The sequence below is a fragment of the Neopsephotus bourkii genome, unplaced genomic scaffold, assembly GCF_033783945.1.
Source record: "Neopsephotus bourkii isolate Nb327-2 ecotype Australia unplaced genomic scaffold, CSIRO-AGI_Nbou_v1 NB_1624, whole genome shotgun sequence".
Taxonomy (NCBI): domain Eukaryota; kingdom Metazoa; phylum Chordata; class Aves; order Psittaciformes; family Psittacidae; genus Neopsephotus; species Neopsephotus bourkii.
In genome coordinates, this window is record NW_026902099.1 from 7,014,215 (window position 1) to 7,037,719 (window position 23,505).

Genomic DNA, 23,505 nt, shown 5'->3' on the forward strand with positions numbered 1-23,505 from the left:
TGAATTATTTCATGATGAGTACGTACACAGTGTAGTCTGTGCTGAATGACAGCAAACAGAATCCTTACACTGTTTTACTTGGAATAGCTTCAACTTTCAGAAAATCAAAGAACAGCTAAGGTTGCTAAGTGACAGCAAAATATTTATCCATTATTTAGGAAATCAAATGGCTTTATGCAATGAGTATTAAAGGACAGCATATATTGTGTGCCACCCACATGCTGTACAGGACCATTATTGTACATGATGAAGACCTGCATAATTCAGCTATCACCCCCGTCTTAGTACTGAGCTTCTCTAATGCTGTTTATTTAGTCTTGTTCCTCAGTAGAAAAGTAATTCACTATAAATGAACACCTTCTGTCTCTGCTCTGAAACACAAGTAATATTCTTGTGTAGGCAAATACTGAAAGAGGAGGCAAGGTGCAGAAGGAGGGGAAATGGAGGGAGAATTACTGTTTATAACTGGCTATTTGCTTTGCAGGCTTATTTTCATCACCGATGTGTGATGAAGCTCATTAACAGCCAATGATGTGGCACAGGTTTTTTGTTTCTCTGGAAGGAAAGGATAATGATGAGTTCAGCCTAAGGCCTTTCCCTGCACTTGGCTTTCACAGAGGAGGTATGCAGGGGGCTTTCCAGAGTCCAGCCCTGTGGATAATAAAGTCATCCCCCACCACCACCTGTGGATGCTGGTGGGAAGCTAGGGTTACAGCACGGTTGGTCTGGGACAAAGACGTGGGTGGCTCTTGAGCCTCACTCAGCAGTGGGGTGGGAGTTGTTTCAATTTCTTAGACACTGTCCTGGCATTTCTAAGGCTCATGTGGCAAGAGGAAAGCCCACTGTGGTGGGTTAGCCAGTACCCCTGCACAGCTGAGCTGGGAGACCTGCGGAGGAGTGCAGGGAGGTAGTCAACATCCTTGAGCCCGCTGCTGTGGTTGGAGGGTTTGGGAAGGTGGGGAGACAAGGGAGATGGCAGTTAATTTTGCACCTAACCAGGTGTTTTTTGAGGCAGAATGAAATCATATGAAATGAAACAAAACGAAACAAAACAAAAAAAACAGCAAAAAACATGTAAAGTGCATACGTGTTCCCTTTTGTAGGCACGTGGAACTTAGGTTGAAAGCTTGGTTTTGGTGTGCAGGTGGACCTTGAACTTGAAATGTGTAGGGCCTTGAACACATGGTCTGTTGGAACTCCTAGGAAATTATTGGTAGTTGAATTTTTGTTGTCATGGAAGTGGTGTGTAAAGCTGACTGTCATTCTAAATGCACTGACCTGTTGTATCGTCCAGGTTTGGTTCTGGCTGAGGGTATGGGCAAGTGGGATGAATTACTATACAGTGAAACATAATTCCTAACATGAGAAAGCCACTCTGGCACTAATTTCTACTCTTTTTCTCTGTTTTTGTTTGTTTGTGTTTTTTTTTTTTTTGCAAAGAGCCTGGCAGGACAGGAAGCAAAGTTATGTTCAAAGAAGTGCATCAGAAGCTGGATGGAAAATTATCTGTACCTTAATTTCTTTTCACTCAGGGGATGCAAATTTATCTCCTGATTAAATGGAAGGGAGAGACAGCTGTGTGAGGGAAGGCTCATCAGGTTATTTATTGTTTTCACTCTTCTTTGCTCTGGAAAAGTACAGTTTGGGCTGAAGTTGTCTGAAAGAAGCTGCTGCTGTGGAAGGCACTGGACAAAACGGCTTAGTTTTGAAACAAAAAAAAGCTTCTTATTTTTAGGAAGTGTTCAGGGACTTAAGTTCTGTTTGGCGTTACAAATCATATACACTGCAGGTGAGAATTTGAGGGATGAGTCTTTGGTTGGCTCCTCCCTACTCCCCTTTTGGTTTTTTTTTGTAGCCTGTATAAGAAATATTTGATCTAACTCTGTCTATAATTGCAGACATCACCTCCTGCTATTTTCCTGAAATCCCCATATGGTCTGAGAAAGGTTATTCCGAGTAAAACAGTGTGGGAGTAGAGAAGAAGCCATGCTGTTGTTAGTGTTAAGGTCAGGGCTTATTGATACTGACACATACCTGAGCTCCAAGTGTGAAGGCATGCAACCTGTGAACATTTCTTTCCTATATTTCTAAAATTGCCACAAGGTGGCAATGGTTCAGAATGTTATTCCTCCAGAACCAGCTCTTTGGCTGACTGCACTTGTGGGGAATAGGGTCAGCCGCAGGCTGTGGTTCCAAGCCAGCAGTGCTCTGGGGCATACAGTGAGAGGCTGGTTGCAGCCAACACACAGGCCACATGTGAAGCTTTTTCGTTTTAAAGGCCAAAGTTTTCTAGAGAATATTTATGCTGTGAGTTGTGTCTTTGCCAGCTGCTGTTGGCTGCGTATGTTTAGGGCAGTAATGAGCTGCTCTGTGTACTTAGGCAATGAGAAACAGATGAAAATGCTCCAAATCTAGCCTCAGATTCTGTGAAGTGAGGGTTGTTTGGGGTTTTTTCTTCCATCTTTCAAAGAGAAGATCGGCAGTATTACTGTTACAAATACGTGCCTGCTTTGTTTTTCCTTCATACTGTCAGTTTATTATTTAAATGTAGTTAATTAAGTAAAACCTGTAATATTGAAACAGCTCCCTAAACTGCCAGGTAGTTTGAAGTGCAGCTCCTTATAAAAACAAGAATTTAAACTCTGTGTAAAATCCATTTATTGAAATTGTTTAAAGGTATGAGTGGAACTAAACTGGAAACTCCCCTAGGTTTTTGTACCCAAGTTTCACTTAAGAAGTGAAAAGGCAAATCTTTAGTGCTCCAAGGGGAATGTGCTGGGATATATAAGACTAATTTGAAATGTTAAATGCAAGGTGAGTGTTTTTTTTAATAGTTAAGTGCTTGAGGCTCTTTTGATGCCTTTGTATTGCTTTGTATATTAGAAAAAGTCAAATTGCTATTGCAACTTGAAAGCAAGTTATTCTTTAATTAAATAACTCTGAGAAGTTTGTTCTATCTTAAATACATGATTTCATTCTCTGATAACCTACTAAGGTTAGCAAATGTAACGTGAAAAATAAATGTTGCTTTTTGTGAAAGGCACAAGGATGGAGGGGAAAAGAAATTTGTATCTTGTGTGGCTGCAATAAAGAAGAAGTAAATTTGAAGGCAGTTAATCTTGTTTTCCCTTAAAGCTGTCTTTGTTATTGTTCTGGAGAATGCAGTCAAGCCTGGTATTCTGAGTTGCTGGAATTTAGTTACACATTCTCCCATGAAGCGGCAGTATCACACAGAGCTATGGCAGCAGTATCACACAGAGCTATGGCAGCAGTATCACACAGAGTTAGGACCAGAGATTTAATTCCACTGAGAATGTGTAATCCAACTAAGCAGTACAAATCTGAAGCAGGTTATTGGAAAGCAACAGAATCAGTGAGGCTTTCCTATACACTTCAGGTGATATTCGGAGTTCAGTTTACATTTGGTGTTCCATATAGGTGTCCTCAACAGAAGAAGCACATGGAGCTGTTGGGTCCAGAGGAGGCCCACGAGGACAATCAGGGAGCTCGAGCACCTCCCGTATGAAGACAGGCTGAGAAAGTCGGGGCTGTTCAACCTGGAGAAGAGAAGGCTGCGTGGAGACCTCATAGCAGCCTTCCAGTATCTGAAGGGGGCCTAAGGATGTTGGAGAGGGACTCTTCATCAGGGACTGTAGTGATAGGACAAGGGGTAATGGCTTCAAACTTAAACAGGGGAAGTTTAGATTAGATGTAAGGAAGAAGGTGTTTACTCTGAAGGTCACTTCACTCTGAAGGTCACTTACTCTGAAGGCACTGAAAGAGGTTGTTCCATCCTTGCCAGTGTTCAAGGCCACGTTGGACTTAGCCTTTGGTGACATGGTCTGGTGTGAGGTGTCCCTGCCAATGGCAGGGGGGGTTGGAACTCGAAGGATCTTAAGGTCCTTTCCAGTCCAAACCATTCTATGATTCTGTATTTATTTTTATTTTTATTTTGCTGTTCATGGTTCTTTCTGTTAGAATTAAAAGGTGGACATTATGTCTGCACTGATGGTAAAGATGTGATGAAATAGGGGGAAACTGAAAGCAAAGGTCTGACCCAGAGGAAAGCAGGAAGGGGCATGCGCAGTAGAAAGGTAATCCTACTACAGAAGGCTTTTGAGCTCCTTTATGTAAACTCCTACCAGAGAGAATCTGGCTAGGCTCATTGCCCTCAAGTTTTAAGCATTTCACTTAGGAACTGGCTATGCATGATGTCCTCATCACTTGTTCCTTGTTAAACGAGATGGACAACTTCAAGGCAAGCTCAAACATGGATAGGTTGAGCTGTTTGCCGGTGTCCAGGAGTTAATGTCCTGTGCAGATGCCTGTTTCTTTCCATTTGCTATTATGGCTTTCTAATGGAATTAGATTTCCCTTTTTATTCTGCATTTTTGAGCTGCTACTTTTGCTGTTAAGTTTTGGATTTTTCATTGTTAAAGGCATTTGGCTGCAAATTGATGAGTATAATTAAAAATTACCAACATTTAAAAAAGTAAAATATCACTGAGAATTCACTGTACACTAAATATTCTGACAAGTAAAAATCCCAGAGGAACTGTATGCTGTGGCAGACTGCTATAAAGTATTCTGCATCTTGACAGTTAACTGTGTCTCTATAGATTATAGTACTTGGGACCTATAAAATAATGTTCAGATTATCCTTAGTGGAAGGTGTAGCTTTCCATGTTTTCCATTGGATTTGTTATTATTTTGTAGTTTTGCAGAACTTTGTTCCCCTACATGTCCAGATTTCATCCAAAAAGTAATGTAAGGAACGTACAGTAATCCTAACATGTCACTCAATCCTTAGAATTGCTTACTACCTGAATTGGCATGAAAGCCATATATAAGTATTTTAAAGGCATTTTAGTTTGCTGAACTATGTTGGTTAAGAATGAGAAAGTCAGAATTAAATTTATATTTCATTGCCTTATTCATAATGTTTTTGTTTGATATGTGGGTAATAGACAAGCAAATCACCTAAAAAATGAAGTCTGCAAGCATGAAAACACATTTCCATAATTGCCTTGGCAGGAAGCCCGCATGTTCTCGTGGCGGAGCTGTGAATACTCCATGGGATGAAGGAGCTGCTTGCTCAGCAGTGGTGCACTGTCTCTAGGAGCACTTGGCTCTTTACTTCCCCTTTGAGAACAAGTCTGTGATAGAAAAAAAGTTAAACCATCCTTTATGATTTGTATTTTCCATTATCTTGACTTGTCCAGTATCTTTAGAAAATGAAGAGAATAAAGGGAATTGAATAAGGGGAAAGACCTGTCCTGCATAGCTGGGAATAAAGCTTGGTTTCTGTTAGAAACAGCTAACCTTTGTGGTCCAGATTCTGTGCAAGGAGTGGATGTCTGGCAGACAGGTGGATAGATGCACTTTTGGTCTATGTGCAGACATAAAACAAGTACTCTTCCATGGATTTTTAACTAGCAGTGGTGCAGGCTGACAATGTGCCTGTTGGGCTGCTGCTCTCAAGAGCTCACATGCAGGAAATTTTTCCAAGTTACACCAACCTCTGCTGAAGTTTGCTTGCCTCAACAGGAGTCTTCTGTAGGGGTTTCTTGGGGCTTGTTCTTTATCGCTAATAGCTTCATTAAGAAGAAGAACAGAACTATCATTTTTAAATAGCTTAGATAATTTTTCAAAGGCATAGTTCTTTGGCTTTGCATCCGTACTGCCTACATTTCACCATTTCTCATATCAAGTATTTAAATAGCATCTATACTTTTGTTTTCTGTGTAAATAGAACAGTTTTCACGTTTGCATTCAATTTCAAGATAGTGTTGAAGTAAATTGCTCCATGTTCCATAGAAACACAAGACATGACAAACATAGGAAACTCTATGTAGGATCTTCCTTTGATATGAAGGAAATAAATTGTCCAAGGTAGGCACATTCTCAGGATACCAGTAATTTTGATAATCTTGTAATGCAGCTTCAAAGAGTCAGCACTATAGACCTGATAGACTATGGTCACCATACTCACTGCAGATACAAAAAAGTTCTTCTGTAAGAGACAATGATGTGGTCAGAAAAATGTTATTTATTGCAGGTTAACCATTACAAATGTAACTTCTGGAAAAATATTTTAATTTTCTGGCTACACGTGTACTTATTTGTTTATTTTTAACTAAGCAAGATACAGGAAGGATGAAAAAAACTTTTTAATTACTTCTGTTTGGGTTTTTTTTTACATGAAATTTAAAGTTCAGGAATATTCACTGGAATAAAGGCTTTACACAAGTTTTTAAGTTCTGGGAAAGCAAAACAACTATTTTTAAACTTCGTTTTGTTATATTAGTATGTTAGCAGCAGTCATCTTTGATGTGACATTCTAACTTCTCACAGATTTGATACAGAGAAAATATCTTACTAAATATTTCAAGAGTTGATAGGAGCCTTGGCAAAAGGTGTGGAGGTTGGAATCTATCGAAACTGCCAGAGACCATGGGAAGGAGGAATTACAGCAGGCAATTAAGAGTGACCATGGGAAGGAGGAACTACAGCAGGCAATTAAGAGTGACCTGACCCTGATTGGTACTTGGAAGATGTTGGAACTGGCAAGGAACAAGGACGTCATAACTGGAAAGAGGATGTCGATAAGAAAATCTGATAGACCTTTCACCTGATGTAACTGCAAGGCTTACACAGATGTGCTTGGCTAATTGCTTGGAAGCATATAACTATCGTGTAATCTTTGCAATAAACGATCCAGCTTGCATTCTACCTCTGGGTCCGTGCCTCCATCCTCACAAATGGCACCTGAACAGGGACAAGACAGAGAGCCGTGACTCGGCGACTGGTGAGGACACCCAGCGAATTCCAAAAGGCTGCAGCAATTGGCTGATACCTCTGACTGAGATAAGCGGCTGGGAATGGGAACTTGGGAAATTCAGTATCCCCCTAGCACAAGTTGGTGTACAGAGTACTAGTAAAATTCCTAGAGAAGGGGTTTAGTGTGAATGAAGACAGACTGAAAGACTTGTTAATATGGGTCTCGACCCATGCCCCAGAGGCGACATCAACTAATATTTATCAGAAGGGAATATGGGACAAGATTGAGGTCTGCCTCTGGGATGCAACCAGAAGGGATAACGCGGCAGCCCCCAAATTGCTGGCTGTATGGCTCTCAGTCTATGAGGCACTTGACAGGGCAGCACAGGAGGCATCGGCACCATCAGCCCCTCCTGTCCCAACAAACAACACTCCGGATCCTCTCGACCCATGGCCAGTAGACCCAGAAACTGAGCCAGATCTATTCCCACCTGATCCTGGCATTGGCTGTCATGAGGCGCAAGCTTTGATGGTGCTCACGCACCCTCCCGCGCGTATCGATCTGTGGGAAGATATCCGCCAGCAGGCTGCAACAGCAAATGAGCCAGGCAAAAATGATCCTTTTGATCCCGGACCAGTCGACCCTGACAGAGAACCCTGCCTCTACCCCCCTGACCCGCATGATATGTGAAAAAATACCAAAAGAGAAGCGGAAAATCACAGTGCTGTGAACCTGCCCCACGACCTGAACGCTCCACATCCCGTCCGTCACGAGGCCAACCGCGGGCTGGACGGCGCGGAGGAAAACGGCGCTCCTGCGGGAGCCGAGGGGGGTCTGCGGCGGGGGCTCCCCTCCGGCCAAGGGGCTGCGCCTGGTGGCAGCGGTGGGACAGGGAGCTGCGGAGAGCGCCTCCTCCACCTCCCCGCTGCCGCGAACTCATTCACTCGCATGGCGGCGGCAGCAGCAGGCTCCGGCGGGCTCCCCCCATTGTCTGCCCGCGGGCAGAGGGCTGTGATACTCGCCCGCCCCTCGCCTTTGTATGCTCCGGCGGGCGCGCTGAGGGGCGGCGGGGGGGTGCACTTCTCCCGGTGAGAGGTGGGAAGAATCCCAGCCTCTGCCCCGGAGGTTTTTCACCCACAGCGATGTTCTGTTAACAGATAACGATTCAGTCGAACACGCTACCCTTCAAAACAGAGCTGCCATAGATTTTTTTGCTGTTAGCTCAAGGACATGGTTGTAAAGACTTTGATGACATGTGTTGCATGAACCTATCTGATCGTTCTGAGTCTGGCCATGAAGCAGTTCAAAACCTAAAGGATGGAGTTCAGAAGTTGTGAGTGGAGAGTAGCTGGAATTGGCTAGAAAGCTTGCTGTCAGAATAAGACATTATTAAAATTGCAGTAGCCTGTGTAAAAATCTTCTTATATATTTTAATCACAGTTCCTTGTTTAATTGCTTGTATAAATCGTTTGATTGCTAAGTCTATTAACAATGTTTTGTTAGTTGATAAAGAAGGGGGAGATGCGGGGAATGCTGCACAAGAAGCTGCACAGTAGACCTGGATAAGAGCCTGGACAGCTGGACTCTTACCAGCCACAAACCTTGGGAGAAGTGAACGGGACAAGTAGGGAAGAACTGGAGACAAAACATCACGTGGAACTGAAGAAGGAGCATCAAGATAATTTCTGAGGACTGTAAATGTGGAAACAGGAGGATGCTTAAGACAAGATAAAGAATGCGTAGTCAAGGAGAAGTGGAACTGATGATGTAATGAATAGTGATAGCAGAGAACTATGTTTAGAAATAATTACTCAAGTAAAGGTGCGTGGACAGTAATGTGATTGGCTGAAAGAGTGCATGATCAATAAGATTGTTTTATGATGGAAAAGTACTAAATGAACTAACCACTACTAATGGCTAAGCAGAATACTGTACAAACCTGTAAGCTCACTCAATAAGGGATTTTGTTTGTAGCCAGAAACAGAGTCCATGCCTCAGTTGCCACAAGATCGGGCCTGGCAAGGGGTGCCATCCCATATAAAGGGCAGTCCATGTGCAGTAGGGACCTTAGGCATGTTTATCCCTAATAAAACACTATGATAAATAAGCGAGGATTGCATTCTTGGAGGTCAACGTGTGCTTTTTAACGGAGCTGTGATGACAAAGTAAATTTTTGGAAGCCAGGTGAAATAATAGCTTCTTCATTTTTAGCTCCCGGAGTAGCTAGCGCTCAAGCTTTAGCAACACTGAATAAGTTAGGATGTTGGCTTGCTAAACGAACTAATGCTACAGCATCTGCTCTCTCTGCGTTGCTCACTGATGTTGACTCTATTAGACATGCGACTTTGCAAAACAGAGCAGCAATCGATTTTCTTCTCTTAGCACATGGACATGGGTGTGAAATTTTGGAAGGAATGTGTTGCATAGAGGTATAACTGGGTGGCTATTAACTTTGGTTAAGGGAGGATTGATCTTTTTGCTTGCTCTCTTCGCCATCATATGCATTGTACCTTGCTTGTGACAATGTATGCAGTGAATGTTATCCCAAGCTTTTGAAAGATGTGCATACTGCATTGCAAAAACAAGAAGGGGGAACTGTGGGGGTTGGAATCTGTCAAAACTGACAGAGACCATGGGAAGGAGAAACTACAGCAGGCAATTAAGAGTGACCATGGGAAGGAGGAGCTACAGCAGGAAATTAAGAGTGACCCATCCCTGACTGGTACTTGGAAGATGTTGAAACTGGCACAGAACACGGACGTCAGAACCGGAAAGGATGTTGATAAGAAAATCACATAGACCTTTCACCTGGTGTAACTGCAAGGCTTGCACAGATGTGCTTGGCTAATTGCTTGGAAGCATATAAATATCATGTAATCTTTGCAATAAACGATGTAGCTTGCACTCTACCTCTGGGTCCGTGCCTCCATCCTCACAAAGAAAGCCTATGTCTGGATCACTGGAGAGCTTTCAGATTTTGCTTTTTCCAACAACATTAATCTTTGATAGAAATGCGTCGGTTGCAAGGTTAATCATGTCACGCTCTCTACAAGGAGTCTTGTTTTCAAAACGACTTCAACTTTGATATGAAGTCCATCATATGTAATTTGGTGTCAGTCCTGGAGCCATGTGGCTGCTGTTCCCCATGATTACTTGTTTCGTGTTGTTTGCAGTGGTTATAACATTGGTGGCTAAAAGTCCATTTCCATCACAGGGAGCATGTTTTGTCCATTTTTTTCACAGTGAGCATGCGTGTTAAAACATGCCAGGGGGTAGCACCTGGATTACTCCAAAAAGTGGACACATCTCAGTTATTTTTTACTTACTTGAAGGCTGAAAAAAAAAATAGAAAAGAAATATTTGAAGGCTGGAGCTAAAAGACAAGTTTTATTAGCTGGTGCTGCTGTCATGGGGAAGGTCAGCATGTGCATATGAAATATTGCTCAGGAGAAGTATCCATGCAGACTTAGCTGTAGCATCCCAAGGACACAAGGGGAAGAATACAGAGGTTTAGTTGCATGCTGAGTGCATACATGACTTGCTGCAGCCACCTGACTTATCCAGCTAGGACTCTTGAGTTGCTGCCACTCCCTAGAGAGCAAGCCGCCAGGAAGCCTGTGCATTTTCCTCCCTGTTCACAGCTTCCAAATGTGTGTAGTGTTCCATATTTTTACTTCAGGACTAACTGCATTTATTGTTCTCTCCCCTCTCCTTTTTTTCTTGTATAGCTCAATAAGCAGCAGCTGCAGATACTGAAGGAACGTTTCCAGGCCTTTTTGAATGGGGAGACTCAAATTGTAGCAGATGAAGCATTTTGCAATGCTGTGCGAAGTTACTATGAGGTAAGTTATGTGCTTTGTTTTCTGTATTGTTTAAAAAGTTCATAGGATCTCTTTTCAGATACAAGGAAAGGCATTTTAAGTTTCAAAGGCTGTGAACTTCCAAACCTTCTAGAAACAGCTTCCTCCTACTCTGCTGTTTTAAAAGTTGTAATCCACTGCCTGGGCAGAAGAGATAAACTGAACTGGAAAATATCCACGCTTTTTGAAGAAGGGAAAAAAGAAAGACAAAACAAAAAAAACCTGGTGCTAAAAATCTTTCTGGCAGCATTTGATACAACTAGGCACTGCTATCTTTATCTCCATATGGATAAGGTACCTCTTTTAATCAGCGCTTCAGTTGTAGGTTACCATCTTGAGAAATGTGTTCTGATTTTTTAGTCACCATGCAGAGTTTTTTGGAGAAGAACTGCCTGTTCCCTTCCCAAAGAAGAGAAGCTTTCCATGCAGCTGGGCAAGCTCTCAGATTCTGCTGTGACCTCCCTGAAGCATGCTCAGTGCCTACAGGAAGCAGTGCAGATCTTTAGATGTGTCTTTAATTGCTTAAAGGACCGGTCCCATTCCCAAGTAAGAGGACAGTTCGCTGTCTTTTTTGCAACATCAGCAGCATATGGCTAGAGAATTTATTTCTTACTCTTAGCAAGTGGTACCGCAGATTCATTTTGTCTCATCTAACTTCAGACTTGCTTGGTCAGTCATAAGGGGTGGGTGTTAAAGTTGCATTTCTTTTGTAGGGTTTTCTCTGCCACATCTGTTTTGGGGGTTTGGGGTTTTTTTTTCAGATATTTTAGCCTTATATTTTTATATATTGTTTGTCCTTTGTCAGCTATTTCTTTGCTAGTGAATGAAACCTTTCATGGAGAAGAAGATGTAACTTAGGTCCTAGCTTGGTTTTATCTACATTAAATTATGTTGCACAAAAAAAAAAAAAAAAGAATAGATGTGGGTGAGCAAATGGTTTCCCTGTTGTACAGAAATGTGAGGACTCAGTGTGAGATTCTCCAAATCACAGTCTGATCAGAACTGTGGCAGTTCAAGTGAAAGAAATCACATAAAGGCATTTGTGAAAGGATGAGGATAGGTCTGCAGGTGAAACAGAGAATATGTACTACATCGGGGTGTGGGGACAGTGCAGGATTTGTTGGAAAGTAATCCTTTTTTCTGTATAACTGAAGAAGAAATTACGACTGGGAGGAAGAAGAGCTTGGAATATGGTGCAGGGCAAGGCTGAGCTAGTTAGCTGCCCAACAGTAAGTTTTAGGGGAGTGGGATGTCTCAAGATGCTGAACATGGGGTAGAATTGAAAAGGACATAATATTTGGGGTTGTCTTTCAGCAAGCTGTGTAAGAAGCTTGATGTGTTACAGGAAGTAGCCTGCCCTTCAGAAAGGATGTGATAGTGAATAAAAATTACTTTTAAATAAATGCCTAACCAATAACTGTCCTGTTAAGATTTACTTTGTGTCTCTTGTTAATGAGATTTTTTGGACACATTAAGAACTATGCTTTTCATCATATCTGCTGCTACAATGGAAAGCTATGCATAATAATCTAAGATAGCCCTATAAAATGGGAGACTCAAATTCTCTGGCTATTTTCAGCCATTCATTACTTTGAATTAAGTGTACAAGTGTTCTAGCTGTCCAGTTTCAAACAGATTTAAAAAATCTTGGCATCACTGAAAAGTCTGTAATGACACCATGGGCTCATGGAATCATCCTCCTGTGTTAATACACCATGAGCTCATCTGCTAGCTGGGATTTGGTTCTTCAGTCTTTTTACTGTTTTTGCTCCCCTTCCTCCAATTCCATTCTCCATTCTTTCCAGAGATTTCCTTCCAGCCTTGTGCACTTTGAGTCAACATTTGCTAACCATTTTTAATTACTTTTCAGGATTGTAATAGACAGTCGCTAGTATGCAATATTAGATTTAATGAACATTGCAATGGTGGGATCCAGCTGGAGAGAGTTCAAGCTGCTGCTCCTCTTCAATGCATTTTAATCAAATTTTATGCGTCTTACCACAAATTCTCATATCATCACTTATATGTATCTCTTGTGCCTTTTTCATTTGCTTAATTACCCATTTGCTGAAAATATTAATCTCTGTTACTTCTTTGTGTGTTCTGTTGATGCTGTGCTCTAATGCTTTCTCACCTCTGTCTTCTACATGTGGTCCATCATATCTCCTGTTCAGTGATGTTTCTTTAGTATTTTGAATTATGAATGCCTTGCTCTTTTCTGTCAATTCAGTGTTAGTTTCTTTATACTTCAGTTGCTGAGCCACAGTTCAGTTTTATTCGACATGGAAGGGAACAAATACGTGGTCTGCACAGTAATTATTTTACTCTGAAAATTATTAATTTGTGTTTAATCCTATGTAGTAGTCATGGTTTGAGAATTACTACAATATTGCTTGCAAAGCCAGGGTGTTTTAATTACAAGAGCTGATTTCCCACACCCAGCTCTTTGAATGTGAGAGAGAAGGTTTGTTTTGGGCGTGTGACATAAATTCTGCGTCACTAGTTGCAGGTGTTTTGAATCACTAAATCTGTCTATAATGTGTTTGTTCAGAATTTGTACTCTTAAGAATCTAAGAGTAAGTTTGAAGGCTTTAGAAAATTCAAAGGATTTAGCACAGTCTTTGATTTACTTTTCTAGAAATATTTGTTGAAAGAATAATTTATTTACCAAGTAAATAAACATGATTTCAAATTCACTGGGTTGTAAGAGAGTTATGCTCCTGTGTCAGGACTACTCAGGAAGATTTACACTGGTTAATTTTGTTGCCTTATCCCCTAGCATTATGTCTTTTATGATGCTCCTGTGGTTTTCAAGACCTTCTGGTAATATTCTGGCATTGTTTTTCATTTATCTTAAAAAAAAGTGTAATAGGAAAACAGTAAGAAAAGTTGCATAAAGTCTTCTTTAATTCTTCAGAAATGGTTATTTCTGTGTTCTGTGTAATGTTCAGCTATCAACCCACTACCCTTCCTGAAAGTCTCATTGAAATTTAGCATGATTTATTTTTGTATATGTATTAAAAAGATTGTCTTGAGCAATTATTTCCTCTTCCATCCCAGTTTTAGAGAAGGTATGAAAGTGTTTACAGTTCTCTTTCTCCAATCATTCTCTCAGAATTAACACAGCATTTCTTTTGTAGAAAATTCCATTACAGATATTGAGCCAGATTCTAATTGGCAGAACATCAGATGTTGGTGATACTTTTGGATAAGGAGAAAAATTCAATCATATGGCAATTTATTATGAGTAATTATATTGGATACACTGCTAAGTATAAAATTAAGTGAAAAAGTGACTTGTGAAATAAAGTCTTTCTTTGCATATTTCAGCCCACTTTTTAAAAGTTACCAGTAAAACAGTAGATAATCTTCTGTTTATTAATTCTTGAATGCTCTTTCATATGGGTTGGAAAGTGCTCTTGTGCAGACCCCTAAGAGGTTCGTTTGCCACCTTTAATGTGCATACATTAGGACAATCCTGTGTGGAAATGGATTGCGAGCTGCCCTGAGAAGAAGGACTTACAGAATGTTGATTGACAAAAATCTCAACATGAGCAGGCAGTGTGTGCTTGCAGCCCAGGAAGCCAAACCATTTGCTGGGCTTCATCAAAAGGAGCATGACCAGCAGGTCAAGAAAGGTGATTCTTCCCCTCTACTCCACTCTTGTGAGACCCCCCTTGGAGTACAGTGTTCAGCTCTTCAGTTCTAGTCTGAGGTAGTCGATATTTAAGGTCACTTCCAACCCAAGCTGTTCTACGATTCTGTGGTTTAATAGGCATGCATATACCTTGGGCTAAACTCACTAATTCTTTAGGTTTGAATTTATGCAGTCTTACATGTAAGTAAAAGGGGTGCAAAGAACTGTAATGAATGTTTGAAATACTGTGAAAACATTTTCAGTTTGTAGTGATAGCAAGTTCTCAGATTTTCAGCTCTGCTTAAGCATTGTGAAGCGTCAGTAAATTTTATTTACTGGTGGTTTTCCTGTTTTTCTTGCTGCTTCATTTTAAATATGCAGCTCTAAGCCATAATTCCTAATGCTGCTTAAATCTGAATGTTAAATGCATGATCTGTAGCCATTAGCTTTATGAGGAGTTTTCAGAATGTAAAATCAGACTTAGCTCAGCTGTACCAGTTTGCCTGTGATAGAGAAATCATATTTGACTTAATTTCTATTTAAATTCAGGTATTGGAATCCTTGGCAAATTAAATTGTTGTCTGCCAAAGTCAGGCAAGAAGAAAGAGCTGAGCTGTAGCCAATGGTGACAATTGATGAGGCAGGAGATTAGTGTGCAAACTTAGCTAATGGATTGACACTGACTGGCTGGAGGAAGGGTTTAGATGGTTTTGTGGGTTTTGTTCTTTTCTGTTTGTTTGTTTGTTTGTTTGTTTGTTTTAAAGTTGGTCTAAAGGTAGAAAACTACCCAAATCAACAGTAAGAAAAAAGAGAGGTCCCATATCATCGAATCATAGAATGGTTTGTGTTGGGAGGGACCTTGAAGGTCACCTAGTCCAACCTTGCACAGGCAGGAACACCTACCACAAGATGAAGTTACTCAAAGCCCCATCCAGTCTGGCCTTGAACACTTCCAGTGATGGGGCATCCACAGCTTCTCTAGGCAATGTGTTCTAGTGACTCATGACCCATATTACAAAAATTTCTTCCTTTTATCCAACCCAAATCTACACTCTGTGGCTTTCTAAATGGTACGAAAAGCCCTTTCCCTTCCCTCTTCAGAATGGGAGTATGTGGCACCTTTCAGTTTCTGCAGTAAGTAAGGTGAGCGTCCTACAATTACCTTCCTCCTCTGAACTGCCAGCACAAATCCTGTGTAACATGTTGGGAAGGGAGGAGTAAGGCATGAACAGTGGCTGCATGTTGCTGGCTAGACACAAACTGGTGTCTTCAGGCACACCTCTTCTAAGCCAGTCTGGGCTGCTTTGGTCAGTCTTTGGTCATGTAGCCTGCCTTCCCTCTCCTCTTGAGGTTGAGAAAAGCTTCCTTCCCTGTGCTTCCTTCCACTTCCACTTTGGCAGCTGTTGGAGGTAGTCATGGTGCGAGGCAAAGGCAGCTAATCCCAGTCTTGGGCCTATTCAGACTGGTTGATATTGGGCTGTTAAGGAGTTTGAAAGTTCAACATAAATTAAAACCAGAAGAAAATTATATATGAAACACCCCCACCAACATCTGCCAGTGCAGATGTACCTGTGGTAACATCACTGTTTCTTTGTTTCTCTGTTCAACACAGTTGCTTGGCCCATAGTGGAAGCTCACCCTAGTGTGATGAAAACCATTGATTATTTCTTTCACTTCTCCTTAGAAAAGGACAACTGTTGTTTATTGGAGATTTTTTATGAAAAGACATTCAAATGTATGGCTAGCCTGAGAAAAGGTGAGAGAGAAGTCCTTTCTGTAAAGGAAGGACTGTAGCAGTAATGCTGTTTCTCCCTGTAATTATGTAAAACCTGGTCTGAAGATTTTTTGCATGGAAATGATGGACAAAAGGATCTCGCTGATGAAATTGCAGAAAAGAACTAGCTTTCTGGACTAAGTGGTATTTAGGTTGCTTTTAGAGATTGATTTTTAATACCAGCTATTTTAGATACACAGTTTTTATTCAAGGCAACAAAAGGCATAATTGATTCTGATGAATATTTCAGGGATGAAGATGACACCTAAAGGAAATAAAAAGTATTCATTAGAATCAAAACATATTACACACAAAATAAATAGTAATTAAATGTCAGAATGTTCTGTTTTGATATCGTTGAGTCAAAATAATGGAATAAGTAGATTAAACATTTATTTAAATACATTAGGATAACAATTGTATAAGTTAATTGGGTTTCAGGGCATAAATTTACTGGTTTCTGCTTTCATTTTTTTTAAATTCATAATTGGCATACACATGTATTTAAGGATATAGGCTTTTTGCTCTGTTCAGATTCTCTTAAAAAACCTGAATAGTAGGCCAAGTTGGGATTTATTGTTGATACGGTCTCATCTGGGGAAGCTGCGTCCACAGACTGTTTTCTTACATCAACTTTAGGATAATCTTTTGCTTTGTGAGGGAGCCTTTCAACAACATATCTGTTTATAATTGCATCTGTTTATAATCAGCACTTACACAGCTGGTTTTCCTTCCAGTTACTTTAAAAGGAGGCAGACCTGAGGTCAGTGTAATGTTGGCATTAGAGGTCTTGTTTAGGCCCATTCTTTGAAAAGCTTCATAAAAATGTTTTTAGGCCCCCTCCAGAAAGGGGCATAACCACAATTTATCTAGGTCATCGATTTCAGTGAAGAAGCTATAAGGCTTTCAATGTTTTGGATCAGCAACGACAGTTTGGTGTATAATGGAGACTGCCTCAGCCTTAGCAGTTTATTTTCCACAGAGAAGTCAGGGGAAATACATACAACAAATAGAAACATGCTTTACATAATCTAGACTTCTTCTGTGCTAAGGAGGGACCTGATAAGAGTCAAATAGTAGGCTTTCCAATTCACAGCTTTCTCTCGAGAGTGGTGGTGTATTGCTCTTGTGTGGGGTGTGTATCAGTGCTGAAATCCTCTAGTCTCTTGTTTTACAAATTCCTACATGTAACTCTGTGCCTTCGAGGACTGGGAATCCCATTTTCACTTCCACCTGTATGGTCTCAGAGAAGCAAAACATTTTGTTGCACATCTTCACAAAACATAATTGCTGTCTGCTGCAACTGTATCTATCCTGTTTGGACACTGACTTTTATGGATGAATCATTGTTGGTTTGAATGAGGATGTCATACAGTTTCCATATTAGTGATCCATACCGATGTACTTATAACAGACCTGTGTATCAAATTTCGAAGTGAGGTAGGTAGTTTACGGATGCACTTTAGTATATGAATTGTACCAATCCTTAGCTTTGAAAGTGGTGTGTGCTGATAGCAAGAGAGGAAGAAATAGCTCACTGAATTTAAATGAAAGAACAATTCCCAGTAATAGTATCCCTTTTGTTCATTTTCTGGCCACTGTTTTTCCAGACAAACAATGATGCCTTGTAGATCTGACACTAGGCTGCAGTAGTAATTAGTGTTGGGTAGTGAGGTATGACTTTACTGTAGTAAGCATTACTGTGCTTAATGTGTGACATTATTTACTTGTTTCTTAGCTAAGTTCTGAATGTCTGTTTATCTGACCAAACCAATTAGAAAACCAGGAATGGCTCATATTGTTATACAACAGTGAATTTGGTCTGCATTGCTTAATTACTATTTTCCTAATCCTAGTGTTGTTTTACTCCATCTTAAAGGAAAACAAAACTTACCTGACAGTTGTTTTAGCACAATTAACAGTATGTTGCATGGACATGGACTATACACATTTTTGTTGATGCTGTCTTCTGGGCAACTGAAAAAAGAGGGGAGGGGTATGTGTTTGTTCATGTATCCCGATGCTAATAAGAAATGTGACAGTTTAAGACCAGTGCTGTAGAAATCTTGCAGGAGATATTAAAATTTAATTATCAATTTTTTATTTTGAAATAATTGTTTGGGATGATTTTTCTCTCACTAGATGGTGAAAGGATGAGAACTCTTGATCTTTCTAGGTTATACTTCCCACCGTCTTTTCCAGGTCTCAGCACAGAGCTGACCTTAAGGACCTCTCTGAGGAAAGGCTGAGAGAGTTGGGGGTTGTTAGACCTAGAGAAGAGAAGACTCCAGGGAGACCTTATTGTAGTCTTTCAGATCTTAAAGGAGGCCTATGAGAAAGGTGGGGAAAGACCATTTAGCAGGGCCTGTTGCGAAAGGATGAGAGGTGATGGTTTTAAACTAAAAGAAGGGAGATTCAAGCTGGATGCAAGGAAAAATTCTTTACACTGAGGGTGGTAAAACACTGGCACGGGTTGCCCAGAGAGTTGGTAGATGCGCTATCCCTGGAGACATTCAAGGCCAGCGTTGTTGTGTTTCTGGGTAACCTGATCTCGTTGAAGATGTCTCTGCTTGTTGCAGGGGGGTTGGACTAGATGAGCTTTGAAGGTCTCTTAGAATCCAGACTATTCTATGATTCTATGACCTTTTCAAGTGGAAATAATACTGCAAAGTATTTAATTAAAAGAGTTACGTTAATGCCAACAAATTTTCCTTTGTGCCTTTATATTGTGATGTCTGTGTGTTCCAGTCAGCAGGAGCCAGGGACTCTGCAAACTAATGAGGATCAACAGGACACTTATTTTTATATTTCAGCAGTCAAACAGATACTCAGGCCAGTCTCTGACTTGCTGTCTTTTTCCATGACCAGGGAGAGGCATGTTAATTTCACATTAATAGCACACTTGAAGCATCTGAATATAGGACAAGTGAAAATTTCCACAAGATGCCTGTGGACTCTGGGCCAAAGTTAGTCCAACCAGGGTCTCTCTCTTCTGACTCTGCGGGCTCTGGAATTTTCTCCTGTAGTTTCATTAGGCTCCAAGTTTCAAGCAGAGATCCAGTGTAGAAAGTTGCCATATTTTTCTAATTAAGCATTTGACTGAATTGCAAGCAGCTAATAGCTAAAGGATTTCTTGATCTTAAAACAAAGCAACCAACCAACCAAAACCCCCAAACCCAACCCACCAAGCAAACAAATAATAAAGCATAAAACCTCCTATTCTCATGTACATTAGATTGAATTCCTAGAACTGTTATTTACTCTAGATATTATTTCATTTGCTTTTAGATTTCTACATGGTGGAATAAATAACTTTCTGTATGCATATATTGATTGAACCTCTCTGTTATCATTTTACTTTGTGATAGAAAGCTTTACCTGACAGATCTTTAGGGATGTGTGACTTGTCAAAATCTTTTAAACTTTAAAGTAGTGTGTTGGAAAAGTGGCATTTTGTTCTTAATGGTTAATTGATAATCTCTGAGTAAACCAAGCCAGAGAGAACATGGCAGTAAAGGATAAAAAAGGTCAGCAAATGCATGGCTGAAATCCAGGAGTCAGTAAATGAGAAGTGAGGTTTTAAATTCTCAAGTATCTCTCTCAACTCCATTTCATTTCTGTTCTGTTACTCATTTCAAAAGACCACAACAAATTCTTATATCCTGAGAACTGTGTAGGCAGAACACAATGATGATGTAAATATTATCGTAGTGATTGTTTTCAGGTTGTGACTGATCTACATTTTCCACCATAGGGTATGGCTGAAAAGCCAAATGGGAAAACTAGATTCCTCTCCAGCTTTTATTTTCTGAAGTAAGCTTTTTTTGGTGCCATAGAGGTGTCTTTCTATTTTGTGTTGCCTTAAAAAGGTTTTACAAGACTGAGAAAGAGGTTTCTTCAAAGTTAAATCCAGGCATAAAGTTGCTATCCACCCGAGATTATCAACAAGCAACATTAACTTAAACAGAGTATACTAAGAGAAATAGATTACCTAGTCTGTTCCAGTTAGTAAATGCCTGTTTTGGGCACAGGTAGTGAACAGTAACTACCTCGTAAGGAAACTGTTCTTTCCACTTGGTCTTGCCACCAAACCATTTCCCCTAATTTCCTGGTTCAGCTTGTCTTGTTAACTTAAGCCTATTGCTTAGCTTGCTTTTTGTTACATGTAAATTGTACAATGTCCTCTTTTGTTGTATTACCCTCTGGATAATGGGTTTGTCTTGTGCCTCCTTAGCAAAACAAAAATGCTGAGCAAATTAGATATTATTAACCTGTATTAAATAATTTGTTATTGGGAATTTATTATGGTCCTTCTTTGGACCTTTCACTTATTTGTGAAATTGGGGTTTCAGACACAGCCCCAGATCCTGGTGTGGTTATGATATTTTCATAGAATCATAGAATAGTTAGGGTTGGAAAGGACCTTAAGATCATCAAGTTCCAACCCCCTGCCATGGGCAGGGACACCTCACACTAAACTGTGTTACCCAAGGCCTTGTCCAACCTGGCCTTGAACACTGCCAGGGACGGAACATTCAGAACCTCCCTGGGCAACCCATTCCAGTACCTCACCACCCTAACAGGAAAGAATTTCCTCCTTATATCCAATCTAAACTTCCCCTGTTTAAGTTTTAATCTGTTACCCCTTGTCCTGTCACTACAGTCCCTAATGAAGAGTCCATCCCCAGCATCCCATTATGCCCCCTTCAGATACTGGAAGGCTGCTATGAGGTCTCCATGCAGCCTTCTTTTCTCCAGGCTGAACAGCCCCAACTTTCTCAGCCTATCTTCATATGGGAGGTGCTCCAGTCCCCTGATCATCCTCATGGCCCTCGTCTCGACTTGTTCCAACAGTTCCATGTCCTTTTTATGTTGAGGACACCAGAACTGCACACAATACTCCAAGTGAGGTCTCACGAGAGGAGAGTAGAGGGGCAGGATTTTGTATTGCTTTATGTTTTACTCCTGTAATTGTTTGCACCCAGCTAGGTGGCAGTCTTTACAGAAGTGAGTGATCAGCATGGATATGAGTTCTAAGGCTGATGTAAACGAAGGAGGATTCATAAGTGACTGTGCCAAGACAGGAAATACCTTGGGCCTCAGAGCTATATCTGCAGGTGTTTTGAGCAGGTGTCTAGGTAGCTGTACACAGAGCTACTCTGCCTGGAGTACCTCAGTTAACTAATGCAGAGCTAGCTTCAATCTCTCTGCTTACCAGCACGTTGTCACGGAGGTGTACCCCAGCACTCAAACCCAGTCCCACACAGCATGCTGCTTGCACTGTTGCCAGTCCAGTGCTGCTGTCTAATTTGTGGTGGGTTTTTTTCTGAAATGAAATAGTAAAACAATGCTCGTCTGCATCTGTATTTATAGGTTCATGTAGTCCTAGGCGTGTATGCGATTTCTCTGCACATCTTCATTCTGTTTCTTTATCTTTTCAGCAGTGCTAGCAAAATAAATCTTATGATGCTCACCTGTGGCATACTACTAGGCTGGCGCTTCCCAGCTAGAAAGCTTCAAGCGGGTGGTTGGGACTTGTGAGCACTGTGCACTTTTCAGTGTTTTCCCTCAGGATGGAATGTCAGCATGCTGGTTTGCAGCCCAGTATGAGAAAATAAATACTTTCCTGGGGGTGAGACTGTGATGGTTTTGTTACATTTAAGTTTTCTGTTCTTAGTGTACCTTTCCTAAAATGAGAAAGGTTTTCCTTTGAGAGCAACAGGCATCCTTTGTTTTTATATGTTTGTATCTCTGCAGTTTCACTGTGATAAATATGCACCATGAATAATTTGTTATTTTGCTTGTTGTACACAGATAATACTGCAGCAGAGCCTTCCAAATCTACGAGCATTTTAATTGGAGATCAGTTTTTATTTTCAATGAAATCCAACATTCTCTCAGACCTTCTTTCCTGGTCAGCATAAAATTAGCCACAAATGCATACTTATCTCCCTGTTTTGTGTCTATTCACTTGCAGGTCTGCTATAATATTCTTTTGAATGTAAATGATAAAAGGACTATATCTTTGTCAGCTTATATATGAAATTGCAGCTTGTTTATTTAGTCTTAGTTCCTCTTCTTGGTTTATATCCAGTCTAGAATACTGTGGTAGAAATCTGTGGACAGAGAGTCGGTATCCTAGTACTGCCCCTTGTCTGTTTTACTGGTTCTCTCTGAATGCAATTCAGTCTTTAATCCTTTTGAGAGTATTTCCTCTGTAAGTAGTTAAATTAGATGGAAGGAAAAATGAAAAAGTAAAGCTAGCCATCTAGTTCTGTACTGTTTTTTTGTGCACTGTCATAATAGGTTGTGGCACGTGTAATGTGAGCAGTAGTACTGAAACGCCCAGGTCAGACCCCTTTGCCTTTGCTCTCTCATGTGATCTCTCTGCACCTTCCTCCAGGGCAGTAGTGCAGCAGTTTCTTGAGAGAAATCTGCGAATTAGAAAATATCCTTTACTTTTGCCATTAATTATGAAGTAATTTTGTAATTTTAAAGTCTAACGTTTTGTAATGGAAAGCAAGTTACTTTTTTACTTGGCTTTTGAGCTTTTGGTAGTCCAGTAAAACTTAGCGGAAAACTATGACAAAAACACACAGATAAATATTTTACGAGACTCAATTTTAAGAAAAGACAATGGACAATTACAAGTTTCCTCATCTTAATATCCAAGCAGCAGTATTGGGTCAGATCACAGTCCAAGAAATTCATTATCACTTCTCAGATACCAGTGGATCAAAGCAGATATCTGATGAAAAATACCTGGGCAGGGGAGGCTTGAGAGATGATTTCCATGAGTGTTTTCCCTGATTCCAGTCATTAGGGCTCAGGAACATTTCCTACTTGGCCACCTTTCCATCACTGGTAACGGCATAAGGCAATTAACCAGTTCTTCAATTTTGTCTTTCAGCAACAGGAAGAGCTTGTTATTGCTGTGTTCATATTCTGTGCTGGCAGTCTTGTGTCTGGAAAATGAGACATGCATCAGTTGTTAAAACAGTTCCGTTTCTCATTTCTCAGGTTTCTCAGAAGTTTGGTTTTGGGGATAGAAAGGAGGGATACGGATGAAGCTTTAGAAGCTCTATAGTCTTAGATTCAGAATCAATTAATTTTCTTGTCCTTACTGTAGTGGAGCTGCTTATAGTTCCTGTCTATCCATTCCTTTTCTGCTTATGTTGGGAGCGAAAGGTGGACTTGCAGAAGTGATCTTAAAATACAGACAGTGGCATTTTGTCCTAACAACTACAGAAATGTTCCATTGTGAGAAGGCCCAGTAGGCTGGTCCTTGGGGCCCCCATAACTGATGTAATTTGTGTAGCTGGAGAAGAATGTTTTTTTGAAATGCAGGTTCTGATCTAAGGCTTGCAATGGTAATTGGTGATTATTTGTAAATGGTCCCTGTTGTGTCATTCTAACCCTCAGCCTTATGACTGCGCTTCAAACATGGAGCAAA

General features: G+C 40.6%; 1 protein-coding gene across 11 annotated transcripts in view; it reads left to right on the forward strand.

The window, feature by feature from the left end:
* Positions 1–23,505, forward strand: part of CADPS2 (calcium dependent secretion activator 2) — a 318,224-nt gene that overhangs the window by 56,274 nt on the left and 238,445 nt on the right. For all 11 annotated transcript variants that reach the window (XM_061372989.1, XM_061372993.1, XM_061372990.1 and 8 more), the window contains exon 2: positions 10,510–10,623. In XM_061372989.1, the coding sequence (XP_061228973.1) occupies positions 10,510–10,623 (114 nt within the window). The remainder of the gene's footprint in view (positions 1–10,509; positions 10,624–23,505) is intronic.